The sequence below is a fragment of the Apaloderma vittatum genome, unplaced genomic scaffold (assembly GCF_000703405.1).
Source record: "Apaloderma vittatum isolate BGI_N311 unplaced genomic scaffold, ASM70340v1 scaffold44660, whole genome shotgun sequence".
In the NCBI taxonomy this organism is placed as follows: domain Eukaryota; kingdom Metazoa; phylum Chordata; class Aves; order Trogoniformes; family Trogonidae; genus Apaloderma; species Apaloderma vittatum.
Genome location: NW_009693713.1, coordinates 45,123 through 65,393, shown reverse-complemented (window position 1 = coordinate 65,393; position 20,271 = coordinate 45,123). Strand labels below are relative to the sequence as shown.

General features: G+C 39.8%; 1 protein-coding gene across 1 annotated transcript in view; it reads left to right on the top strand.

Moving 5' to 3' along the window:
- Positions 1 to 329: 329 nt before the first annotated feature.
- Positions 330 to 20,271, top strand: part of KANSL1L (KAT8 regulatory NSL complex subunit 1-like) — a 57,797-nt gene continuing 37,855 nt past the window's right edge. Inside the window, exons 1-2 of the mRNA XM_009864370.1 lie at positions 330 to 1,443; positions 16,382 to 16,523. Coding sequence (XP_009862672.1) covers positions 356 to 1,443; positions 16,382 to 16,523 — 1,230 coding nt within the window. The 5' untranslated portion in view covers positions 330 to 355. The remainder of the gene's footprint in view (positions 1,444 to 16,381; positions 16,524 to 20,271) is intronic.

Sequence of the window (20,271 nt, the reverse complement as noted above, 5' to 3'; positions counted from 1 at the left end):
TGACAGTCTTGAACTTTGTGAATCTTATTTCTTAGACTGATAGGATCAGAAATGCAATGAAGTATGAACACATACTCCCCGTGAGAGGTAAAGGCTTTCATTGCACATGGAACAGCCTCTGAATGAAATAAAGAAAAAGCAGAACAAGTGTTCTTGTTTGACTTGGGAGGGAGTGTAGTCTATCCATGCGTTTTAGATAATGTCCTTTTTTATGGAATCTTTGAGTAAAGTTGAAATGTTGAAAGAATGAAGTATCTGTCAGAGTCGTTGTATGTGTATTGTGTCATAAAAATAAGAAAATTTACATGGCCCATGTTATTTTCAGGTTTGCTGTAAACTACCTACCATAGCTATAATGACACCAGCCCTCAGAGAGGCAGCAACAAAAGGTCATGGTATCCACTTGTCACCTTCTTTGTCCTCTAGAGCTATGGAGTCTGATACAGCTTTGTGCATGGAAAATTCCAGAGCAGTGGAAGAGAAGATAAAAGAGGACTCCATCTCACAGATTACTTGCTCAGTCCTGGGGTTCCCCACTGTTGAGCCCAACCTCAGGAATGATATCTTCAGTGTGCAGCGATTTGGTTCTCCACCGTCCTCCAAGCGCTATCAGTCTGTCTTGTTAATGAGTACAAATTCTGCGTTCAGCAACAAAACCGGTAAGCAAACAAAAGCGGGAGAACCCGACCTCTCAAAGATGAGAAATTCGTTACATAATGGTGCTGACACATCCTTTGGTCGGATTAGTCACTCAGAACCTGAGGGACAGGTCAAAGGGCAAATGTTTTCAGAGACCACATCTCCAGATTTGGCAGAAATGCAGAGACTTTTGGATTCTAATCTAACTGAATCCAGTAATGCAGAGGAAATGCAGCTTTTAAATGGCAAATGGTACAAGAAGAATGGCTTTTTGGGTAGGGCTTTGGAAGTCTGCACTGAAACGATAAAAGGGGATTTATTACACCAAATTCTTCACGGGCCTTCAGAAGGGATTTTGAGCTGCACCCCGGAGGAGGTGTACACTCGCTTACTCCAGTGTGTCACTAAGCAACAAATGGAAATTAGTCGTGCCAAAAGAACTCAGAGACGTTTACAAATGCTCCTGGCAAAGCATGTTATCAAACACTGTGATCAGCAGCTGAAATGCTTTGTGAAACATCAGCTACAAAGAATGAAGGTTTTCCATGAGCCAACCAGATTTTTGAGCAGTAGCTCCGTCAGGTGCACTGAAGGTTGGCCAGAGAACAACACAACTGTTTTGGAGAGTAGTTCGAGTACGGATGTACAGAATGGAGTTAGCGTTGCACCAGGTGAAATCCGGGGGTTTGCACTTTCTACTGGAGGGCTGCTGTCTCGCGTGGAGAAGGATCTGGACTCTGATGCGACATGTAGCAGCTCAGATGAAGATGGTGAGGAACAGACTGTAAGAACAACTGTGGAAGCGTAAGTGTTAAATTCCTGCTAGACTCTGTGCTTCATGCTTATAAATCAAGATGGGAAGGGTCTAGACCTGCAGATTCCTTCTTGTGTGAGTAACCTCACTCGATAGATAGTCCTACTGAAATCAGCAGGACTGCCTGTGGGAACTAGGTTTATCAGGGGCTGGACAGAAAGTCAGAACTTCTCATTACAGAATTTAACGAACAATTAGTGTACTAGACTGTGGAGAGCTGGGTTTTGTACTGCACTCTATCAGTTTGCATTACGTCAGTACTTCTAATTATTCAGTATGTGGATGGTCCTGTAAATCAAATAGTGATAGCAGTGCTGTAAATGATGTATTTGACTCCTGTGAAAATATGTTTGATTTCCTTCTGGAGCTAGTCAGTGATAAGGTCTTGAAATCCACTATCATATGACAAAGAGTAAAAATGACCATCTGATGCAGGTATCAGTCCATCCAGTATTTGAGGGCTGTATATTGAAAAAGTTTGGTGTTTTGAATTATAATTTTAAAAATGGTAATTTACTTACTGAAGTTACTCTACTACTGTGAATGAAGCTAGCGGTGGTGGTTTTGTTGTTGCTGTTGTCTTTTTGAAAAAGCAGAGGGAAATTAATGTCATTAACTAATACTGTCTTGAATTGACAGGGATCCTGTAGTACAAATTAATTTTGAAAATCAGTAGTAGGTAGGAGAAGTAGATGGTAAAATTCATGAGAGATACATTTCTAGCACTTGAGGTCAGGACTGGTAGCGTGTTTCCTGATGTCTTACACTCTCTGCTGTTAGGGAAGGAGTGCATAGAAAGCATTGAGTGAACTGGTGTTGGAGGAAAAATAAATATTTTAAAATATATTTTTCTTGGCCTGCTTCTTGAAAAGCATATTGTTCAGAAGAAATTAAGCAAGCTTAGTTGTAAAGTGGAAAAGGGCTGTTCTATGTTACATGTTTGTAGTTTCAGTTAGGGAAGCTTCGGTATGGCATGGCTGTATCAAATCATTGCTGCCTTTTGTTAAGCTCTGTAGGCCTGGGAATCAGAGAGGAGAAAAAGTGCAAAGTAAAAACTATTTTCCATTTTCTTTTACATATTGTCAGAGTGGTAAATACTCAGTCTAACTAAAGCATAGTGACCTGCCAACTAAGTTAGGGTCACCTTAAACATTCGAGTTTTCGAAAGAATTATGCCACTTCTGAAATATTTTAATGAAAAAACAGCATTTTTGACTTCCCAGCGTAGGAGAATCTGCATTCTTCTCTTAGCTAATGTGTTTGAACATCTGAGTAATAGCTATGCCTTTAGGATTCTTATCTTGTGATTGCATGAACTCAAAAAGAAAAACCCATGAGAAATTCTGGATTCTTGAAGAGTAGCAGATAATGTAAAACTTGGACCAAAGTTCTGTGCAAGGGTTTTCTCTTTTCTTCTTGCCAGGGACACTCAAGTTTCTAACTCTGCCTGCCAGTCTTTTACCTTTATTTCTTTTTGTGGCTTTTGAATTAATTAAGTTATCTTTCCACTTAAGGCTTAGTCAATTTGTTTTGTTGCACCGAGGAAAAAAAATCCACAGAGGATTACTACTTACAAAGACACTACTTTTGGCTGAGGAAATCCCCAAGCTGCTGTTGCTGGCAGCTGAGGGAGCATTCTGAAGAAGCCCTGCTCCCTCCACGCCTGCCCTGTTGTAAGGCTGTTATCTTGGCCAGTGCTAAGAGGCGGGAGGCTGGGTAGATCATCTGCAGCCTGCCTCAGTGCAACCCTTTATTTGTGGGGTAGTTTTCTTCCCTCCCCTTTTTCTGTGCTTACTGCTGAACAGCTGTCAAGCAGCGCGGTGATGAAGTTAGCGATGTGCACTAGCTAAGGCCTTGCTGCATTGCCAGTGCCAGAATCACAGGTGTTTGAGCCGTGCTGCAGGGCTGGCAAGCTCAGAGTTAAAGTACTGCCTCACTGAAGCAGAAGACTCTTTTCTGTGTGCACAGGCTGAGGCAATGCTTGAATTAACATTGCACTGAGGACAGCCTGTCTCTTATTTGAATTTATCGTTATCTTCAGCTTGGAGTGGGTTTTTTTTTTCATCTCTCCCGCTTTCCTAAGATTCATCTTTCTGGCTAAAAGACTGTACTTTTTCTTCTAGGTGACGAAGGTAAATCAGTTATTTACCAGTGCAGTTGCTGAGATTGCTGTTTCCTGAGCTTTACCACTTTAAGGCTTCTTAAACTGCCGGGATAAAAGAAGTAAACAAAGTTAACATCTGGGGGGGGGGGGCGTGGCTAAATGGATTTATATTCTTTGAAATGCTTTTCTCTCCTAGGAAATTGACTCAGTGCTTTCCAGAAATAATGTGATCATGTATGTGAGAGAATACTCATTTCCTCACCTGTGACTTATTTTTCATAGTGAAGATTTTTACTGACCTAAAAAGACTCTTCCTCTGTGATAATTTTCGCAATACCTGTGTTCTGACTGTACATGAATGAGAAAAAATGTTTTGTTTTTGCCTGTATCAGTCTACCAATTGCATTTAACTTGAGGGTGTAATGATGCTGATGGCTGGCCATTGTCATGACTGCAGTGCTTTTTATACTTCCTTTTTTTTGAGGGGGGGAGGGAGAGATGTCAATCCAATGTGCAAGGGGGGAGGCACCTGCAGTTATCTTGTTTACCTGAGAACAGTCTGTTTCCCATCTGAAGGGAGAAGCTGATTCCGGCTCCAATTCTTCACTGTAGGATAAAACCTGGAGATATTTTTAGCATTTTGAACCTGTTCATTTTCATTAACCTGAAAAGAGTTTTGCCCAGTGAGTGCTGACATAAGCTCTCCTGAGCTGTATCTCACTGCTTTGTCTCTTAAGTAAGATTGTCTTTATCCATCTATTTCAATACCTTTGTTGTTTAGTGGCAAGTAGCTGCTATAAGATATTTAGACCGTTGTTCATCCCTTGTGCATTACGTAGATGCCGTCCTCAAGACAAGAAAGATCCTTGGTCTGCTGGTGAAGGCAGTTCTAGTTGACAATTCATAGTACTTACTATATTTCTCTACTTCCTAGAGTAATTGGAAAGCCTCATCCCATTTCAAGGGCTTAATCAAAGCACTTTTGGTCTGTTGAGTATTTGCTAAAAAGAAGAATGAAAAAACAGTTGGCTCTTTCCAGGAATTTTGTCATTTTGCTGCTGCTGTCAGGTCATGAGTGTCTTTAACCTGTGGGTGTTCATGGAAGGTTTCTTAGGCAAAGCACTAAATTTCCATCAGCAATTTGTAGTGTGTTCTAGTACCATTCCAGCCTTTGGATGCAGGAAATTCCTGGGACACTACACAGGCTATATGGTAGTACTGCTCTCTGGTTCCTCAAAATCAGATGCTAGGTGCTGTTTGCTAGCTCTCTCTGGGGTTAGCAACCAGAGTGGACAGAGGGCCCGAGGAGGGCATTGCAAAGCTTGGCCGTAAGTAATTCCTTCAGGAATTCATGACTAACATCAGTGATTTGAAACGCAATATAAATAACATTTGTGCAGCTGAGTTTACTTGGAACTTGTTGATCTTCTTTGTGCTTCATGAAGATGGAAGATTATCTGTAGAAACTGTCACAGATTTTGAACAAGGTGAACTGGGGGAGGTTTTTCAACAACACAGCTCTGCTTTGAGAGCTACATGTCATATCCTTCCAGGCCAGCTCCACATCCTTATTCATGTATTTTGTGTGTGCTCCTGATGTGATTAGGAGCTCTGGTTCTTTACAATGTACCACAAAGAAGTCGGAAGCTGAGGTGGTTATTTGGAAAAGCGTTAAAAGTTGCAGGGTACGGAGTTTTTCTTCTACATGTGCTATGTGTATCATCTCCCAGAAACAAAAGATGCATCACTGGGATTCTTTGAAGGAACAGCTGCTCACTGCATCAAATAGTAATGCATGTACCTAATTGATTTGAGAGAAAAGCTGCTTACGATAGATTTTTCAGCAAAAATAAGTAGCTCTGTCTGCTCGTGAAAAGTCTATGCCCTGTTTCCGGAGTCCTCCTCCTCCTCCTGAGTAGAGTCTTTTTGCATCATTTGGTGGGATTTTTTCTTTCTGAAACTTTCATGCTTTTCCTCTGTTTTTTGAAAGACATGTTTTACTAATTATCCTCCAGCAACCTCAAGCCTGACGAAGAAGCACTGTTATATTTTTCCATGCCCACAGGGTTTATTGTGCCTGGAAACTTATAATGAATGTGCAGAGATGATAAATCCCTTTCTTTTTTTTTTTCTTTTTTTTTCTTTTTTTCCTTAGATTTCTACTTGGAAAGAAAGAAGATGGGAAATCTGCTTTTAGTACAAATACTTCATGGGGAGGCGAGCAGTAAGGTGGAGAGAATACAGGAAGGGAAGAAAATATTATGACTAATATCTCTAGATCTAATCTGTTTATTCTAGATTATTTTCCATTTTTCCTAGCATTTTTTCTCATGGCTAATTGAGCAACATCAGTGCATTTCTGCCTGCCTTTCTATAGAAGGCATTGCTTAAGGGCTGGGGTTTATTGTGTGTCTTTGAGCCATGTTATGAGGGGAAGCTGTTTGGTTTTGCAAGGTCAGGTCCTAATTTTCCACTCTGAGCTGTAATTTTGCTTTATACCTGGTATGCGAACTGAATGCTGGTTTTAGGAAGGGGAGGAAGAGAGTTTGCCAGGACTAAACACAGCTCTCCATTTTTCTTAAGAGCAAAACCCCAACTGTTTCCAGGTTTTTAAGACTTTTTGGGTTTACAAGTCTGGGAAGTGTATTATTTGCATAGGAGATTAATGTGAGGGCTTTTGAATAAGTATAAATTCATAGCTGTTAATAATATGCTGATTTCAAAATGTTTTATGCATTGCTTTTTCATGAATTCCATTCTCTCAGTTCTTGGCTCCTGTCACTACAATGTGGGAGGAGAATTGTTACCGGGGAATGAAAGAAAAGTTAGCTTTATATTACCTTCTGTTTTCACTCTAGGGATAGACATATTGTTTCAGAATATATTCAGTCTCACTTGGTTGGATTTACAGCTTCTTTAGGGTCTCACAGGCATTTACTGTTTTTCTTTACAGATCTGATGTACAGCAACAATAACTTGCTTTTGAGCAAGACTTCTGTCTCACAATACCAGAGTAATGTTCTTGTGAGTGAGGATCCCGAGTTCTAACCTGTAATTACGTTAATGTTTTCGCAGCTGCTGAAAGCAGGCTGAAAGGTTTTAATGAAAGGCAGAAGGTTTGACAAGTTGTAACCTGCAAGGGAATTATGCCAAAGCTTTTGAGTTAGATAGGTGTTGAATGCATATTAAATAAAAACTTGGCAATACTCTTCTGAATGACAGTTTAATATACAGTCAACCTAGCATAGCAGAATAAAAATACTAATAATCAGACACATGTGTATACATGATAACCTCACATGCTTAATTAAATGGTAGACAAAGAAGAGTTTGGTGCTTGATGTCAACTGCTGATTAATCAGTGGTTTATGGCTAGCTTTTTTCTTTTGCTAAGCCATGAAATGTGTTTGCCTTAATTAAAAGATTTGTTTGCAAACAACAACAAACTGTCGTTGTAACATCTTGTAAAGTGAGGGCAGCATTATTTCATTTTATAGATAACATTGATTTCATGCAAATCTACTTCAAAAGGATACATCCAGTGCCTTTGAAAATCAGCCTACGTGGGCCCCTGATGCAGGAAATCATTTAAATGCTTTCCTTTTCACATGAAATGAAAAGTGTGCATAAAGACTTCCCAAAATAGGAATGCTCTCCTGTAACAGGGTTTCATTCATACTGCTAAATATGGGTTAGGAATGTAACTTTAGATGTCGGATTTAAATATATTGACCTGTGCTCTGTTCTACTGAAACTGAAATAGCTGGGAATTCATCTGGACATTTTACCTAGCTGTTGTGGGTGAGAAAACGTTTTCTCTTGGGGAGTTGAAATCAATTTAGTTTTCAATTAGCAAACTTTTAATTAGTGATTCTAGTATTAGACAAAAAATAACCAACCAAAACCAGACCACCCAACTGTCCATGTTTGAAAGTATGGGCATAATAAAGTCCCCTTCCTTCCAGCCTATGGGGCTGGACTGGGCAGCAATAAAACTCAGTGAAACTCCACTCCAAGCTCCTACAAAACACCCAAAGTAAGGAAGCTGCAAATGTTCAAACCCCACATTCATGACACTCTCCACCCTTTGTCCCTGCAGACCAGATCGTAGGATTTAACCTCATAACAACCTCCATCCCTGCCAAGTGGACAGCCAAGTGCTGTTTGGTTCCTCCTCTATTACTTAATCACAGCACGGTTACAGCAACTGGCGTGGGCCCAAAGGGCTCGGTGTCTGATGCACCAGGGTGTCCTCTGTCCCCAGAGCAGGTGTTGGGGTCCCTGATGGGGCAGCTCTGGTGTTGGCTGGTGGGGGGACACACCCTGACCCGGGGTCTCGCACTTGGCACAGCCCCTCTGCAGCTTCCTTTGGGTCCCACATGTGGAGGGGGGTCCTGGCCTCAGGGCTTGAAGTGGGATCCCTCCCAGTTCTCCCCCACTGCTCTCTCACCCAGGGGGAGGGCTCTGGGGCCCTTGCATCCCTCCTATTAGCCCATTCCCTGCGGCACAGGCCCACATGTAGTGGGTGCACTGCTCACACACTCCCTTCCGTGAGATGAGGGGCTGCAGGAGGTGGAGGTTAGCCTGTGGCAGTACCTTTGCTGCTGCTGCTCCGCGCCACCAGCCACAGCCCCTTCTGAGTCTTCTCTCAGTCCCTGCCTGGGCAGTTTCTCCCTGTTCTGCAGGGCTGCAGCCCCTCCGCTACCAGCAACCTGCTGATGATTTCCAGTGCATCCGGCATGCAAGTTCTGGATCAACAGTTCTCTATCCAAAAAGTCTGAAAAAAGAATATGCTTCATACCCATTTTTACATTGAAATCTGACACTATATACAAGTAGAATGAAATCGGTTACAAGCTGGATTTAGATGTTACACAAATACCATACCCACCTATTCCTTGTAAGAATATATGTACAAATCTGGGACCAGCTGCAGTGGCTGGACAGCTTTGATATGCTGCTTATATGCTGTAATAATATCCCATTTGCACATATCTTTAAACAAGTATATTGTAGGCTTTACTTTATGTTGAGTATGGGATCCAGACATAGCACTACTTTCTTCATTTCTTTTTCAAGGGCAGTTGTGTAATACTTACAGAGAATTTCCAGGCTTGTGTTCCTGGTGTTTTGTTATTAGTCTATTGATGTTGTGCCATTTCAAAGGCAAGAAAAGAAGCTTGTTTCCAGGCAGCCCTGGTGTTCCTGAAGTTTCTTTCTTTGCCTGTTAGTTCTACCTGCTTCTCTGCTGCATGTTGTTCTGATCTACAGCATGCTGAGATTTTGTGGAGGAAGCTGGGGTGTTGGGGGAGCTAATGGAATCTTGAAAATCCATTTAAAAATATTTTTAACAAAAGACAGTAGCAGGTAAGCATTTTGCAGTTTTTTCTTTCCGTTTTATTAAAAGATTAAATGGTGCTGGCTGTTTCCCTTTCACAGGTTTTTACTTCTCGGGCAGTTAATATTCTAACTGACTCCCACCTGCACCAACCAATTTGGCCTTTTATGATTAACAGCTCTAAAGAATTAAGTAAACAGAATTGAAGATGAGAAGCACCTACCAGGTTGCAAAGCTAGCCATTGGAAAAGGTCAGCACTGTAACAGACAGTGCTTCTTTAAAAACCTGAATTTTTCATTTCTCTTGTTGAGCCCTAAATTGAGTGAACAATTCAGTGCAAGTGTACCAGTTTCTAATATAAACCCTGTAGTGATAGTGTGATTCTTTGCAGGCAAGTACGGCTGTGGCATCTCATCAGCTTGGAAGATGTGATTTCTCAGATGAGAGAGCGTATAGAGCTCCAGTGTAAAATTCTTATGAAATGTCTCCTTTGCCTAGGGTATCCAAGCACAGAGACTTTCCCTTTTTGTATTTTCAGTTTTCTTCTGCAGCTTTTTTTTTTTTCCTGAATACTGATTTTTGTCTTCTCTCTTTTTCACTGTCCCTTCTAAACTTCTTTGTGGAAGATGTAAAAATCTTACTCTGTTGCTATTTTTCCCCCCGCATCGAAGAGTCAAAGCTGTGGTTGATAATTTCAGGTGTAACTGCATAAATTCCTCAGGCCTGATGGTTTAACAGAAATGTTCAGCTGGATGAAGTTTTTTCGTTTGGGAAGATGTTAGTATCAACATATGTTATCGGATGCAATTCTGAAAATATTAAATAGCAACAGTACATCAGAGATGGTGGGACTGGGAGTGGGTGCCAGAACTTGTTGTGATAAGCAGTTGCCGATGCCTTTAGATGATAGGGAGAACTGTAACCCATCTGTTCTGAAGCTATGTAGTGTTTCAGGGGAAGATCACTGGCAGGTAAAAATTTCTGTTTAACACCAAAGAAAATAGCAGCCCTGGAGGCTCCAGAGGAATGACCTGATTGCAGATCTTCACAGGGATCGCAGTCCAATTTTGAGTAATAGAGAAGTTCCCTTAATTGATTGCTTCTGCATTTTTTTTATTGGGGCATAGCACAGTTTGGTGCTGGTTGTCACGAACCAGTGGCATATTGCTCTCTGCAGTCAGTCTGCTGCGAGTGCTCCTGGATGATCTGAGCAAAGGGTGATAAGCGAACTGACAGAGTAAATAGTGTTTTGTTAGGTAGTGTGGATCAGATATGACACCAGAAGACTTTATTTGTTGCAGTTTGTTTTAATCTCATTTGCACTCTGGAATGCACAGAAGAGATTGAGTTCATAAAATAGCACTTGCTGTTTTCTTAATTATGTGGTTATTATGGGTTTAACAGTTAACTGCTCCAGAGGAATTAATACTTCAACAGCAACTGAAGTTAGATCATTCTGAAAACAAACATTAAGTAGGTGTGCTGGAAGAATTAGTCCTTGAGAAAGCATTTACGGGTCATTTCATAGTTGGACATGTTTGTTCAGCCATTACAAGTGCTAGAAGTTTTTGTTGGGAGTGGGCATTTTTATCTCATGAGTAAAATCTAGATAAGATCGTCTAAAATTCATGCACTACTTATGTGATTTCACCTAATTTAAATGTTTTACATGATACCATCTCTTAGTTTTCAAGGTAATCTCCTATTTACTGTCAGTGTCTGCAGGGAGAAGAAAAACGGACATGTTTAATTTCACCAGCGTGTCGACAGAAGGTATTAGAAGCCCCACGCTCACCTCAACGGCTTGCAAGAAAGTGCTTGTATTCAGGCCAGATGCTTTTTGAGCATTGCCATGTGTAGTCACGGGAGATCTGGCTGTAATGCTGGCGTAAAATTAGCGGCAGCTCACAAAGTTTGCAGTCTTGCAGCTCCAGTCCTAGGAGACCCTGACCATACCTATGTGCGGTTGAGCATTTGTGATAGAGTGCCATGTGGTGAATATGGACTATTTTGTATTTTTGTACAACTGAGTGAGCTTCCCAAGAGAATTGGGGGATGTATGATTTTTTCCCAGTGTGCTAAGTCTCATAAATTTCACTGTGAGTCATATGATGTCTGGATGGGATTTAAAGATCTGGAGAACTTTCTGATTTTTTTGCTTTTCAGTTTCCAGAGTTGAGTCCTTCATCAAAATGATGAACATCTGCCATTGTTTTCAGTGACTCCCACCAAGGAAGGTGATTAGCTCTTTATCCTGAGGTTGAGCAGTCTTGTTTATGAGCTGCTTCTTGCTCCCAGATACTTCACTATTGCCTGATTGGCAGTAGGCTTCTGATAGCCCAGGAGTTCCCAGCGAAAGGAGAAGAACCAGCAGGGATGGCAGTGGTCAGGATCACGGGGTCACTTTAGGATTGAATCATCTGAAAACTGGATGCCAGAACAATGTGGATTAAACTGAAGGGGACATGGCCTGGCAGAAAGAGTAAATACACCGTGTTTGGGAACGGAACGGAAGTGTGAGAGGATGTCAGAAACAACCGGCGTTCTTGTGTTTAAAGCAGAATTTTGGAACTGGAGAGTTTTTTCCCACACAAAGTGGGTGCTTTGCTCCCTGGCTCATTCATGTTTAAGAATGTTGTAACTTGACAACCTTGGTGTTCTTTGAAATAAACGTTTTGGAAGGAGACTGTGTTTTGGGTTGGCAAACCTGCATTTTGGAGTTTTGATGTGAGTCTGTTGCAAGCGTGCTCCTTTCCTGTTCAGTAGGAAGCATCCTGTCATTGTCCTTGAAGACGTGTCATGGTAGGGGCATGTTACTTGTTCTCACTGGGAGTTACAAGGCTGGAAGGCATCAGTTTCCTTTTAATTTTCACGAAACAATATACTTGTGGAGAATCTTGCCTTGGGCACAGGGCTGCATGCTCTAAAATACACTTTTCTGTGCTCACCATATCTATTTAAATTGACCTTCCTGGATAGCTGCTGTCAATTCGAGGTTCCTTATTTTTTGGTGCATTTTAAACACCACTATGTTTCTCCATTGTTTATGAACTTTTTTCAGGCTTCTTGTTTTGTTTGCTTTTAAAAATAAATATGCCTAAAACCAATTTTAACTTAATTAATAGTTATCCTTTGCACTCAGGTAGGTTGCTTGGCTTTGTTTTTAGGGACAGACTGATGTTTGCTGTTGGGAAAATGTAAATCTCACCCACAGCATAATGGAGGCTCTGGAAATACTTCTAATAGTCCTGTTGTGTTGTGAGATATTGGTTTGGTTACGTTAAAGCGTGGTTTGTTCTCAATTCTCCTATCTCTTCTGGGGAAGGTGAGAGTACTGAGGGGTGGTTCATTCATATGTTCTGTCCATAGGTTGTGGTGAAAAACTTATTTCAGTTCAAGCACTGATACTGACTGTAAAAACAATATATTTTTTAGTGCTCTTCACTTACCTCTTGGGTCTCAGCAAAAGCAAGGAGCTTTGATGAAAGGCTTGTACTACCTCTGCTGGCAGTGCCCAGCTGAATCCTTTCCCATTTTGGGGGATACTGCAGTACACCCTAAGTGTCTACTTCCCAACTGCATTTCTGATCATACTTTGGCTGTCTGCATTTGTGTCCATATTCCTTGTGGCTTGTTTGTTCTTACACATTTCTTCCTTCTCTTGCAAGTTGTACAGGGTTGACATCATGCAGTTCAACCAAAACAGGGGAAGTGCAGCCAGTATCTCCCATGGGAACAAATTTTGCCTTTAATGCAGTTCCAACATGTTTTTCTCAGGAAATTTAAATGAGATGTCTTATTCATACGAAGTCAGTGTTACACGATTCTCTTCCAGTTCTAATTGTCCTGGATGAAGGCAGGAGCAGTAAGTTTATGTCTAAGTTTAATATTTTGCTATATAACAGTACTGAACATTAGAAATTTTTGCAAATGTAATGTGGGTTGTATTGGATAGCAAGCAGAAGAACAGATTTGAAATTCCTGTGGAGGATATATGATGCTCAAGTTGAAAGCACAGAAACCACATAAAGATGCTTTGCAAAAGGAACACACAGGAAGCGGGACAGACAGAAACTTTTTTTTTCTTGTCTCATTCCCAACAGAGAACCAGAGCAGGAGCTTCTACTTTAACACCTGCTCTACTTCCTCCTTCGGTAACAATCATGGTTATTTTTGCAACTCTTTGTGGTTGGTATTTTTTTTTCCTTTCTCTGGATTTGCAAAATTAATGAATTAACTGGTGCCACCTTGAAACAGCTTTCTTTCCTTGGTGCATGTTGTGCTGTACTCTCCAACATGCCCAGAACAGATTTACAGGTGGTTTGTTTGGGGTTTATTTAATTGTCTTCTTTAATTGCAAGAGTAGATGATTATTTGTCAATTGAGGGACCATAGTACAAGATTTACTAAATAGTTTGCAGAGAAATATATGTAGAGACAAAGATGATTAATAAATAATGCGATATGAAACAAATATGAGTAATCGAGATGGGAACAGAGTTTAGCAGTGCTCTTGCCTCCTATCCCATAAAGGTGAGCTCACGCTCTCTCCCTTGCCCTGCATTTCCTGCCCCTTCGCTTGTGGCAGTGCAAAAGTGTGTCTGTCTGTCTGTCTGTTTGCAAGGCAAGAGGACTGGGGAAGAGATCTGCATGTAAACTTGCTTCATTTGCCCTGCCTCCAAAGATAAAACGAACGGGGAGCAACGCTCCATGGAGCTGCCCAAGAGCTTGTGCAGGTGCTGGGCACAGGGCTGTCAGGAGAGGGAAGCTAAAATTGCTTCCTTTGGTGTAAGCTTAAAATGTTTGTGCTTACTGCAGTGGAAACCCTTACAGAGGAGCCTAAGGACATCATTATTACAGTGTAATTAAATCCTATTAGTTTTATTATGTAGTATACTTTAAAGCCTTAAGAAATACTTGCGTAGTATTTCAGAATGTAACAAAAATATCCTTATTTAACAGCGAATGCAAGTAATTCAAGATTTAATATTAAGAGGAAAACTGCAAATATTCTTGAAAAATCTTGTAACTTTGCAGAGGCTTATTTATATATATATATGTGAGACAGTAATATACGGAGGATGTGATTTGTTTGTCTAAAGGTTACAATCTTTAACTGTTCTTCTGTTACCTGCTATGGTTTGGTATTGATTACAGATTCCCTTACTGACACGGTGATTTCATGCAGTGTATGTGGCAGGACCAGCTCTGGCCCTTTCCATTCCACATCTTGTTTCCCAGTGTATGGCTGCTTTTTATTTTTCTCATTCGTTCCTCCTCAGTCTGTTCAAGGATAACTTGCCTCTCTCCCCAAACTACTGCGTCTGGCTTGGGAGTTAATTCCATCAGTGTGATCTGCTTTTTTCACCGGGACTTTCTTGTTATAACGTCCCAGTTAGTGGGGTTTTCTTGTCTCTTTTTTCATGTGTCTTTTGAGAAAGGAATATAAATAAGCACCTCAGCACAACTGTTGGGTTTTTCTCAGTTATTCTCCTTATTCCTATTTAACTTTATTTTGTTAACAAATCCCTTGGTTAATCATTTTACAACCTCCTTAAGCAGCTCTTTCTTAGGACTAGGTTTTTGCCATCCCAGGGTCCTGAGACAAATCCTAACTATTCCAGCCACCCCACTTGTGTGAACATATTATTTAATTCAACTCTGACTTCAGCCAGCTAGGAATTTGGATCCCTCTCTTTCCCGCAAACTGCATTTTATGACTTCCAGAAGCACAAACATAAAAAAAGCTGTCAATCCCAGAGAAGTTCTTGGCAAGAAGACCTACTTAAAGCATAAGGAACCAGGACTATTGACTAGCTACTGGTGATAATGGGAAAACAAAGAGAAATAAGGTGGGGTTGTCAAAAAATGGATATTCATGAGATAACTTCATATGCCTTTTCTCCTAGGACAATACTACTAATGTAGTATAAAAAATGTGAACAATTTATTATGGTATAGATTTATATAGTCCTTTGAGTTTTCTTTTTGATGGTAATCTACTTTATTTCCTTGCATATAAATCTGGATTTAAATAGAACATTTCAATCTGTCTGACTTTAGAGGTTCATTTTTCTGTGCAGAAGAGTTTAAGCTGGTTGTAAATTATGCGAGTAGATAATTTATGTTGAAAAGGGGGAAATTATGTATTTTAGAGGTAACCTACTGGAGACTGTGTCTATTATTATTTATGATAGTTAAAGTAGAGCAAAAGTTCTGAGATTTTGAGTTATGTTTTATAATCTTTGTCCAGAAAATATTAGGATTCTCAAATTTGGTGATTCTCTACTTATGCTAGAGAACGTCTATTATCTTCTGCAGGGTGATGTGTTACCTTTCTTTTATTGTTGAGGTGTTTGGCACAAAATTCTCCATGAAACAATTGCACTTGTGTGATGTTCCTATGCCAGTTCACTGGCATCTGCTTTTCCTTGTATCTTTTATGATACTTCAGTATTCTTCATTGCCTGGGGAAGAGGATCATGTATTCTGCCTGGGCTAAATTTACATATAGTGTCATCCAGGATTTATCCCAATAACTTGTTATCCAGTTGTTATCCCAATAACTTGAGTAAAAGCACTTCTCTTCCAGAAGTTTGATTTTGATTTTACAGCTCTTTTAAGTTAGTTGTGGCAAACTACTTGACAACATTAATGGGAAAAAAACAAAGTAATTTTCTTTAAATAAATAAACTCAGTTAATGGTAGAATACTAGTGGACGTTGCATACTAAAATATTGCATTTTGTTGTCACTGTTGCTTAAACTTACTGGATATTAAGATTATTTATTGAGCGGTACCATTATGTGATTCATTTACTTCATATGTAGGTTGAGTAAAGTTTGCTGGTACGGGTGGTGATTTTAGCATAATGAAGTTAAGCTAATCGCAATGTCAAGTACTGGGAGGTATAGCTTTTGTGTTACAAAATACACCTCTTTGTAAACAGCAGCAAGAGTGACATAACTATACTGTAGTGACACAGCTATAGTTACGAAACAGCTTGAACAAAAGAAATCTCTACTACTTAGTTCTTTTTTGGGGCAATAACTTGATAGATAGCTAGTCATCACTGGAAGGTGTTTTTTTTAAATTCCAGTTGTTACCAAACTATGCGCATGGAAGCTTGTGGGAGGAAGTGTGGTATAAGAATTTGGATTCTTCCTGGTATAGTTACTGGAATTCTTTACAAAACTGTAATCTGCATTAATGGATGTAATTTGTTAGTTTATCTAGCTCTGGGTTCTCTAATTCAGAACAGAAAATCAGCTTAGCCAGAGAATAGCCAGTGAACGTTGATCACAGTAGTTTGGGCAAGTTCTGTAGTTACAGCAATAAGCTGATGTGAAACTGGATGGGTATAGTCAGATATCTTCTGAAAGCAACTGAGATGCTTGCAACATGAGGCAGAGCAGCTGTCAAAAATGTTCTTGTGCAAATGTGGTTATCTTTATTTTTGGACTAACCAGCATTTTGTCTTCACAGCAGCTATACTTCTGAATGGAAGTGGCTTGCAGACAGAGCTAGAATTGGCAGCCGTTGGACGTGGCTTCAAGCCCAGATTTCAGAACTAGAATACAAAATCCAACAACTAACTGACCTTCACAGGCAGATACGTGCCACCAAGGTATTGTCCATAAGCTCATAAATGGGCCTTTCAAATAATCTTTTGACAGTGTTTATTATAATATTTATGTATTGGATTTCTTGTTGTTGTTGCTATTTGTTTTCACCCTAGAGTTCTTGTGTCCACATGGGCTATTGCATGTAAAGGTCAATGAGAAAGACATCAGGAACTAAAAATCATTGTACTATAGAGACATCAGTACAGGACTTGGAGTTGGGAACTCTTACCTTCTTATCTGTGATAGTGACTTTGTTAGCGACTTTTAGGGGCCCAGCATTTGTCACGTTACTTTTTCCCTCTGTAGAAGAGGAAAGATTTGGTTTTCAGGTGAGGGTTGTCAGTTATTCATTTTTGTGTGGTGGGTTTTCAGGGTGGGGATTTTTTTGTTATTTACAGTGCATGTTTATTCTGAGGATTAGCTAGTTAATGTTTGTACAGCTCTTTGAACAGGTCGAGGATTAATTATTACTAAAATTCCAACGTGTGTAACTCATGTGCTAGTTTTTGTAAATTGAACTGGCTAGACAGAGGGAAAGTCGCATTCCTGAAACATTAATAATCTATCAATTTAATGGGTTCCCCGGGTCATTCTCATGTGCAAGAAGCCAAAACCTGTGATAATTCTGGTGGTGTGAAAGTGAGGGGTTTTAGAGGAGGGTTCTTTGACTCTCCATTGATGAGCCTTGCGAAGGTTGTGTGTTCTGTGCTGAGGTGAGGTAGGCACAGGTGGAAGGGAGCCAAAGGATGCTTTTGACTTTATGTGGCTGAACATGAGACTTGGAGGGAGTTTAAAAGGAGGGGGAAAACACCCCAGAGAGCATTCCTCTCTGATCACATAAAGAGAATATATTCTCTCTTTTCCTTTCACCCTCAGAGCACTTCTTTTCATGTCCAGCTTTGGCTCACCTGCTCACAGCTTTTCCCCAGTCAGTTTTTTCTTCAAAAATAATTGAAGAGCTTTGTTGGAGTATCTGTCCTACCTCTGTGCCCACAGAAGTGAAAGGAGATCCTGCATTTTTGGTGAAGGGTGAGAATGCTGCCCGTATTTTAGTGTTGTCATAGATAAGAGGTACATAAATAAGAGGTGCCATAGGTCTCATGAGTTGCAGAAGACAGAGAAATAAACAACAGAAAAATGAAAGAACATTCTTTTAGTCATGCATTTTCTTCGCATTAGGAGGTATGTTGGCTTGGAGCCTAGTCGTCCTCCTGGTGGAGATCTTCAGTGACATTCCTTTTTTGCAAACTTCATGCCCTTTTTACCAGCTGTATTTAGTATTCGACATTGTGTCTCATAGTGAAGGTAGACACATATTTTCTTCAGCTGTGATTTCTTTTGTGTACATGTTTGTAGTACACCAGTGCAGCAGCTATGGAAGGACAAGTGGGCTGATAGAAGAGCTCTTTGTTTTCGTGTAGTGCCTGCAAAGTAGTTACACAATATCATTAGAATTTGTATGCTGTTTCAGAGTGGTTTTAATCTGTTCTGAGTGGAAAAAAATGTGATTCATAGCCAGTGAGCAATAATTGCAAGCAAAATGCCACTCCTCTAACACCATAACGCACTAGGAAGGGAGATGGTTAACGTGGACAGTTTCCTGGCGTACTGAATTGTGTCTTCTCTATCTCTGCACACAGAAGTAGCAGCTCTAAATCTTTGAGAGTCCTTCCATTTTACTTTTTTTAAAAAAAGTATATTTGAAGCCCAAACAATTCCATTTGCAGGGAGGAGGAGAGAGTTCATTGCCAAAACCTATTGATTGTCACCCATTTAATGTGTAATTTCTATACAGTCAGTACTATTCTTCTTTCTTCCTCTTTTCTTCTGTGCGTGTTCCACCTCTCCCTTGTCATGCAGTGTGACAATTTTCTCCTTGCTTTGCTCTCCTCTTTCTGTAGTTGATCAACAGGATTCTGCAACTAAAAAAAATAAAATAGCAGTGGAAGCAGGGTTGTGTCCCCTTCTTTGCATGACCTTTCCTGTGCGTCTTCCTATTCCTCTGACTTCAGAATTTGTGTTTCAGACTTTTGTGAGTTGTTTTTGTTACTCTCTCTGTAGTCATGACCCATGATTCTTTTACTAAAAAGATCTAAAGATTCTAAGAGAGTCTAAAGCTGTTAAGCTAGCTTGTCCTCCTCCTGTGGCACGTAAAAGTTAGATCTATACTTGAATTTCCTTGAACGTACAGCCTACTTTGTAACTGCTGTTGGTCTACAGATTGTAGTATGAAACTGCCTGGATTCATTTCCATCTGCTGTAAATGGAAAAACACAGATAATGAACTACAATCTGACACGAAATGTGGAAAATCTAGTGTTGACTTAATGGAAATTCAGAATCTCTGTGTCCTTTTTGGGCACTAAAGCAAGTCTTTGAGGACCTACATTTGTTTTTAGAGAATATCATTATTCTCAGCTTTGAATTTATAACTAAAACACAGGAATAAGTTAGAGACACAGTGAAAACAGGACAATTTCATGTTTTCTCCTAGTTTCCCCTTTGAAGTCTCTCTGAGACTCACTTTCATGTTTTAGGGCAAGTAGAGTCAAGGTGTGAGTAAAACTACAGGACCCTTAATTTTCCACAGCCATGAACTAAGTGGAGTCTGTCTTGCTTGAAGAAATAGTACAGGGGTTCCTTGTGTTCACATGATGGCAATCTTCCCTGGTTTTAGTGGAATATTCTCACTAGAAAGAAAAATTTGAGGCAGTGTAATTGAATGGTCCCATTCTTTCAATATCTGCTTGATATTTGAGTAACAGTCAGGACTTAAAAGCAAGTAGGTTCTTTGCTTTTCTCTTGGAAAAAGCCTGCAGAGGTTTGTTAGCTTTTTCTGAGTATTAAATTTTATTTGCTCAAGATAATGACAAATTAAGGGACTATTTGAGGAACTGGTTTTGACTGTTAGAAAGGTATGTTTGCTTATTATTTTGTTTAACGTTTTAAGTTGTTAAAACAAAACAAGCTATTACCTAGGATTATATTTGACACTTTTATTTTTCTAATATGTCATATTGAAAACACAATGGGAATATTCTTTTCCTAGCTCCATTTATGAAACCCTGTTATTTCCCTACCATATGAAGTTATATTTATCTTATTAGGTGGCATTCTAGACAGTAGGCCACGTCTGATACCATAATTGTGCAGCTTGTCTTGAAAAGCAATTGCTAGAATATTTAGGACAGTTACTTCTGCAAATATGAAACTGTAAAAATGCTCACCTTAAAATTAGTTACTAAATTGTAAAAAACGCTTTTGTTTTGGACTGTATACATCTCAGCTGCATAAAAATTAACAACCTTCATGTTTTGCCTAGAACATGGATAGAAATAAGAAAAACAGAGGACTAAAATGCCTCCACAAAATGCATTGCCTGCAGAGGCTGTAACCAACTTCATATCGAAGGGTAGCTGTTTCTAACAGAAAAACCTCTTAAATCAGTGGTCAAATGATCATATAGTTGCTGTAATAAGTATGAATTTCTGATCTGAATTTTGGCACAGATGTTTGAGCAGTGGTATAACACTAGAGTAATTGCTGTTGTTAAGGAGTAGCATAAATGATGCAACTTTCCATTAATGAAAATACCGACTGTTTCTATATTTTAGCTATTAAGTGTATTTAAAATCTAGTTTGAGTGCCTCAGAGAGTTGCTGGGAGGATATAAGGGGGAGGTGTCAGGTTCGACTGCCCCTTAAAAATGATTTAGGAGGGTTAATCTGTTGTCAACCAACTGTGTTCAAT